The sequence below is a fragment of the Oratosquilla oratoria genome, unplaced genomic scaffold (genome assembly GCF_046742065.1).
Source record: "Oratosquilla oratoria isolate Oo_2021 unplaced genomic scaffold, ASM4674206v1 SCAFFOLD45, whole genome shotgun sequence".
NCBI lineage: Eukaryota > Metazoa > Arthropoda > Malacostraca > Stomatopoda > Squillidae > Oratosquilla > Oratosquilla oratoria.
The window spans coordinates 1,089,416-1,096,915 of record NW_027467710.1 but is presented as its reverse complement, the minus strand read 5'-3'; the positions used below and the strand labels follow the sequence as shown (position 1 = coordinate 1,096,915).

Below are 7,500 nucleotides of genomic sequence, written 5' to 3'. Positions count from 1 at the left end.
ACATTGTTGGGCGAATTATTTTGCTGTCGTACTAAATATTATGGGAACTGTTGGATGGACTGTGAGGAGATCTAGCGTTTTCCTTTAGTCATCGCTCATCCGAAGAAGTTATCGCTCGTTCCAATTCGACCGTGTTTCAAAATAGCAGAGAAATATAGTCCGATATTTCTAATAATCAGACTTTATGGTCCACTGCATGACCGGCCTATCCCCCTGAGGAACGATACGGCCTCTGTACATCACCATGATGGCTCAGTTCGGCTTGGTATAATGTTGGTATGTACAGTATGGTGTGAAGAACTGGGGGTCGGCCTCGCGCTTCTTGCGGGCCTCGGCAGCCTCCTCTTCGGCAGGAGCGGCGGCGGCGGCGGCGGCGGCGGCGGCGGGCTCCTCTGCGGCCTTGGCCGGCGTCAGGAAGGGGTTGTTGAAGTAGGGGTTGTAGTAGTAGGGGTTGTTGTTGTTGTAGTAAGGGAAAGCGTTGTAGCCGCCCCAGGGGAGGCCAGCAGCGTGGGGCGGCAGGGCGCCGTAGTGGGGGAATCCTCCGGAGTAAGCGGACGGGACGGTGTAAGTGAGGGACTCCACTTCCTCGGACCTGACGGGGGCGAAGGGCGAGACGGGGTATCCGGGGTGGAGGAGGAGGAGGAGCTGAGGGTCGGCCGCAGGCTTGGCCTCGCAGGCCGCCATGGCGCCAAGAACCAAAAGAACCTGAAGGAGACATAAGAAAAATGGAGGAGGCTGCAAGAGACCATAAGGCCTACATTAGGCAGTTTCATGTCCATTTCCGCCTATCATCCCTAATCATACAGTGAGGTGACCTCAAAACAACCCATTGTTTTAGTGCTCACTAACTACATGGTTTCTTAGTCAATTCCATTCGTCAACCACTCTATTGGAAAACCAGTTCTTGCTAGTTTCCTTCTTAAATCTAAATTTGTCCGATTTAAATCCACTACTACGAGCCCTGCCCTGCTGTCTTAATATGATGGCCTTGTCTACATCATTTTTGTTAAAGTCCTTGACCCATTTGAATACCTCTATTAGATCACCCCCGCACTTTGTCATTTTAGTGTAAGTCAAGGTGCCTTACCCTGTCATCGTAAGGTAAGTTTCTAAGCCCATTTTTGTTATTCTCCTCTGTACTGATTCTAGTGAATCAACATTCTATGGGACTGAGACCAAGACTATACCGCATAGTCAAGGATGGGTCTATCTAACTATCGACAGATAGATTTTAATGATTAATTATCTCTGCCTTAGGCAACCACACTGTCTTTAGGCTCTCGTTATTTTTTACTTGTGATAGAACAGGAAGACTAAAATCAAGACACGATGGACGGACACAAAACAACAACAGACTTTCCCTTTAAGAACCTTCACTATTAATCAAAAGACAACAATAACATAGCAAGCTAACACGAAAAACAACAGAAAGGAATACTTAGAGAAACCGTCTCCCCGGGACCAAACATCGAAGTTTTCGTTCTTGTGGAGACTTCGAGTACTACTTACCAGAACCTTCATGTTGTCACACTTCGGGAAGTGACACACAATGCAAGATCGGTGAGACATCTCCTTTTATATGTGGTGCTTGGCCTTTCCCTTCCCCCCCCCAGGTCCCATCCAAGACACCCCCCCCCAAGCCTTCCCCCTGCAGCCCAAGCCCTCCCCCCCCCAAACCCTCTCCCTTCCCCCCCAAGTCCCAGGCGGCAGGTGATTCCGGATTCCTTTCTTGAAGGTCTTTTTTCGTCTTGCAGGTAATCCGGCAGATGTGGTCGTCACGAAGACGCGATGAATTCCCTGGCGCACTGGGTGGTACTTGTCCTTCGTATGAGCCTGCTGCTGTCAGGCTATTTCATTCAGTCACATGTGGCCCCTTTCTGGTAACGATAAGATTTTTTGGGCCAATGTTCTTTCTGACTTTTAGCTTAGTCCTGTGGACACAGCCAACATATAAAAATATACTACTTTCACTTACAAAAAAAAAAGAAAAAAAAAAAAAAAAAAAGATAAATCTCAAATGCTCAGGACATCAATTACCAAAACTGTTGGGGAAGGGGGGAGGGGAGACTATTCCTGTAGGCTCCCTCAACACCCCATTTCTTTCATAGGACCCCCAGGACATGCAACCTGACCCCCCGTCCCCCCCAGGGGTGTGTGACAGCCTCCCTGAGGTTGTAATACCTTCTGTACATTGTAGTCCTTTTCCCTTCTATCCTGGTTGACGCCAACCTATTCTATTAAGAGAGAAGAGAAAGGGAGTAGGAAGAGAACAAGATAGAAAAGGAGAAAAGAAGGATAAAGAGTAAATGAAGAGAGTATCTAGGATAGAGCATGTAGGAACGAGGTCACCTTAAATATATAGGAACTGGGTCACCTTAAAAAGATATTACATATATATATATATATATATATATATATATATATATATATATATATATATATATATATATATATATATATATATATATATATATATATATATATATATGTATATATGCAACACAATACACTAAAAGACGTAAATGTAAGAAGAGTTCGGAGAAAACCACTCAGGAAATATGACACTATGATCCGAACGTTTTCGTCTATTCAGACATCTTCAGGGAATATCTGAAGATGTCTAAAGGGACGAAAACGTTTGGATCATAGTGTATATTTCCCGAGTGGATTTCTGCAAAATTTATGTATATATATATATATATATATATATATATATATATATATATATATATATATATATCTTTACATATATATATATATATATATATATATATATATATATATATATATATATATTTTTTTTTTTTAAATTTGAACCCACTGTTGGTGGAAAAAGATAAAAAGTGAGATGATTGTTCCTGTATATTTCGACCACTCTCTGTGGTCCTCTTCAGCGGAATGATTACAAAGGTATAGTACAAGAATATATACCTAGTAATGAGGTACATGAAGGGGGACATGGGAAGACACAGGGTTCTAAGTTTAAATTTTACCAATGTGTTACGACATTAGTGCAATCTAATATATATATATATATACATACATACATACATACACACACACACACACACACATATATATATATATATATATATATATATATATATATATATATGTACATACACACACAAACCAGATGAACCTTTTGCAAGATATGATCTACTTTTTCCACAGTTACCCTAATGCGATCTACCAGTCAAATACAGGAGCACTCTGCCTTTAATTCAAGCAGTGTAACTGTACCTTTAGACAAAATAATATGATAAAGAATACTGCCAATGTCACTGAACTAATAACAATGTAGGAATTTTGTCCAATATAAAACCAAAGGATTTTATTCAGCTGAGGGCTAGCCCAATTCGCCCAAGTAACTTGTGTCGATTTGTTGTCTTATGGCTCCTGCTGGCCTGCAAGCAACTAAAAGCTTCTTTTAGCCCAAGTCAAAATGCTCCAGCCTCGCGAGGCTTATTCGAAAAGCCCGACATTTCTTTCCAAAGAACAAAAGATCGTTTTTCGTGATCGTTTTCCTTGTGGTTTGCCCAATTATATCATCTTATTATGAAGCCCAATCATAAAGCCCAAAAAATTTGCACATCAAGACTTCAATGTCTTTTTTCGCACCGAGTCTGTCCATTTACTAAGCCCATTCAAAAAAGCCCATAATCAATCTTCAGAGCCTATAAGGTCTTTGTAATGACCTTTTCACATCAACTTTGGCTCGTAATGCCTGTTGGAAAAAGCGTTTGATTTTCTCCTCGAGGACCGTATAGTCTCTTCAATGACCTTTTCGCCCTTTTTCTTAGCCCGTTTGAAAAAGCCCATAAGTTCCTCAATGTCCATAAAGGTCTTGACAATGACGCGTCGGCTGCCCGGGCCATGGCGTCGCGTCGTCTTGAAGGGACTTTGAGGAGTTCGGGGGAGCGCCAGTCACTGCATGGCTTCCCAAGCCATTCTTCGAAGGGACCTTCTTCGGTGGCGTCTTATATAACCCCATGAAGTCTCACAAATTTCTTCTAAGACCAAAACTAAAAAATCTTCTTCGCCCAACTTCCTTACTCTTCCGCGGGACTTTGAGTCTTTGTCCGCAAGAGTTCGGGGGAGCGCCAGTCACTGCATGGCTTCCCAAGCCATTCTTCGAAGAGACGTTCTTCGGTGGCGTCTTATCCCCATGAGGGGCAGCTTTATTCTAAGACCAAAACTAAAACTCTTCTTCGCCCAACTTCCTTACTCTTCCGCGGGACTTTGAGTCTTTGTCCGCAAGAGTTCGGGGGAGCGCCAGTCACTGCATGGCTTCCCAGCCATTCTTCGAAGGGAAGTTCTTCGGTGGCGTCTTATCCCCATGAGGGGCAGCTTTATTCTAAGACCAAAACTAAAAATCTTCTTCGCCCAACTTCCTTACTCTTCCGCGGGGCAAGACCACTCCTGGGCCCAAGCTTCCTCACGACACAGATTGATAGTGTAACAAAGAATGACACTAGAATAGTAGTAGTAGTAGTATAAGTATCATTATATATGTATGAATTATCATTATCATTATCATCATTATTATTATTATTATTATTATTATTATTATTATTATTAATATTATTATCATTGTTATTATTATTATTATTATTATTATTATCATTATTATTATTATTATTATTATTATTATTATTATTATTATTATTATTATTATTGTTATTATTATTATTATTATTATTATTGTTGTTGTTGTTGTTGTTGTTGTTGTTGTTGTTGTTGTTATTATTATCACTACTATCATTACCATTATTATCATTATTATCAATATCATCATTATCATTATCATCATTGTCATCATTATTATCATTATCATTATTATTATTATTATTATTATCAATATTATTATTATCATTATTGTTATTATTATTATTATCATTATCATTATTATTATTATTATTATTATCATTATTATTATTATCATTACTATTATTATCATTATTATCAATATCATCATTATCATTATCATCATTGTCATCATTATTATCATTATCATTATTATTATTATTATTATTATCATTATTATTATTATCATTATTATTATTATCATTATTATTATTATTGTTATTATTATTATTATTATTATTATCATTATTGTTGTTATTGTAGTGTTTATTTTTTTTATTATCTATTTGTTTATTTATTTATTTATTTATTTTGCAAATATCTTCAGTGTAGTTGTCCCTGTTATAAATCACACATTTGTAAATTTTCTCTTTCCTGAAGAGGGCTACAATCGGCAGCAGAAATATAGAAGTCAAACGTTCTCCTACTTTTTATTTAACTCCGACTGGGGGCTCTCCGTGCAATACATATATATATGTATATATATATATATATATATATATATATATATACACAGATATATATATACTTATATAAATAAATATATATATATCTATATATATATAATATATATATATATATGAATATATATATATATATATATATATATATATATATATATGCATGTATGTTTCATTAAAAGTGATGGCTAGTTGTGCATTAATAATTTTCTTAATGGTATTTTCCATATACCTTATTAAGGATTTGTTTTCCTTTGGAAGGAAATTTATGACTTGGCTGTATGTAGTCATATTAGCTAGATCGCGATTTCGGGTTCAAGACCCTTCTTCAGTAGCTATAGGGATAAGAATTAATCCGAAGATTCTAGTAAAGATCTAAGTTTTATACTAGAGTTACTATACTTGCTAATCACTGGGGGAGGTCACCGGGTATTACGGGCAGGGACGAAATGTCACGTGCGCTAGGGAGCCTCCGGGTTTGTGTTGTGGCGGAATGTGGCGTTTTGTCTCGTAGTTGGACGAGTGGCGTTTTGTCTCGTATTGGCGTTTGTGGTGTTATGTCTCATGTTTTTATTTGTAACGGTTTGTCTCATGCTTGGAAGGGCTTTGAGGTCTTCTGCTTGTACATTTAGGTTTGGGCTCAACTCTTTAATGTACAACGCTTCTAAAATTGGGAGGCGTCTATCGTCAGTACATAAATCCAAAATCTCGGTGTTTTTCTCTAGTGTCTCTCTTACTAGTGTTATGCCGTGGGCTTCTCTTAAATGATTTTTAGGGGCTCCAGATGTCAGGTGGTATGAGAGGCGACGGGATAACCTCATTGTCGTCATGCCAATATAGGTGGATGGGAGGGCTTCACAGTTCCCTCGTGTACATGTGAACCTATAGATGGCATGTGATTTCTGAAGTTCCTTTCTCTCTTGTAGGGGGCTGTTTCTAATAAGCGATCTAGCTAATATGACTACATACAGCCAAGTCATAAATTTCCTTCCTAAGGAAAACAAATCCTTAATAAGGTATATGGAAAATACCATTAAGAAAATTATTAATGCACAACTAGCCATCACTTTTAATGAAATATGCATTAGAGAAAAACTCCTGCCCAAATACACTGACAATATATATATATATACATGTATATATGTGTTGCTGCAAGTAAAGTAGCGACGTTAACAAATGCCACGCAAGGTTGTCACTCGATACATGTTTAAGTCTTGTGTTTATGATGGATAACACCAGGGGATTTAATCCATACTGGGGAAATTGCCTCGCTACCAACATTGTGGCAGTCCATGTCGATACACCACAGCCACCACAACCACCATCAACCACCACCACCACGACCAATACCACTCTTAATTAACCACCTCCACTCCAAACCACCCTCAACCACCACCACCACCTCCACTCTCAGCCCCCAACCACCACCAATTACCACCTCCACAACCACAACCAATACCACTCTCAACCACCACCACCACCACCACCACCACCACCACCACCACCACCACCACCACCATCAATGAAGGAAAACGGATATTAAGATGGTGGCTATGACTTTAGACCACGGATTTCCAGCAATGTTACTAGCGGGGTCCCCCAGGGCTCGGTTTTGGGTCCCTTATTGTTCATTATGTATATAAACGACTTAGACGATGGGTTAAATAGTGATGTTAGTAAGTTTGCGGACGACACTAAAATAGGACGCCTAATTAGGTCAGGAGAAGACGCCCAGATTCTGCAGGATGATCTTAATAAACTGTTAACATGGTCGGTGAAATGGCAAATGAACTTCAATATCTCTAAGTGTAGCGTGTTAAACGTAGGGCTACACAACCCCGAAAATAGATACAACTTAGATGACACGTTTTTAGAAAAATCTGAGTGCGAGAGGGACTTGGGAGTTCTGGTGAGTCCGGACCTTAAAACCAGGAAGCAGTGCATTAGCGCCAGAAATAAAGCAAACAGGGCATTAGGCTTCATTGCTAGGATGGTAACAAATAGAAGTGCAGAGGTAATTATTAAACTCTATCTAGCGAAAGTTAGACACATCCTTGACTATGCGGTACAGTTTTGGTCTCCGTCCTACAAAATGGACATAAATTCACTAGAATCAGTACAGAGAAGAATGGCCAAAATGATACAAGGACTCGGAAATTTGCCTTACGAAGAG

General features: G+C 39.0%; 1 protein-coding gene across 1 annotated transcript in view; it reads right to left on the bottom strand.

Annotated features, from left to right (window-relative positions):
- Positions 1-252: 252 nt before the first annotated feature.
- LOC143023140 (uncharacterized) overlaps positions 253-7,500 on the bottom strand; it is a 168,420-nt gene continuing 161,172 nt past the window's right edge. The window contains exon 2 of the mRNA XM_076181653.1: positions 253-705. Coding sequence (XP_076037768.1) covers positions 253-705 — 453 coding nt within the window. The remainder of the gene's footprint in view (positions 706-7,500) is intronic.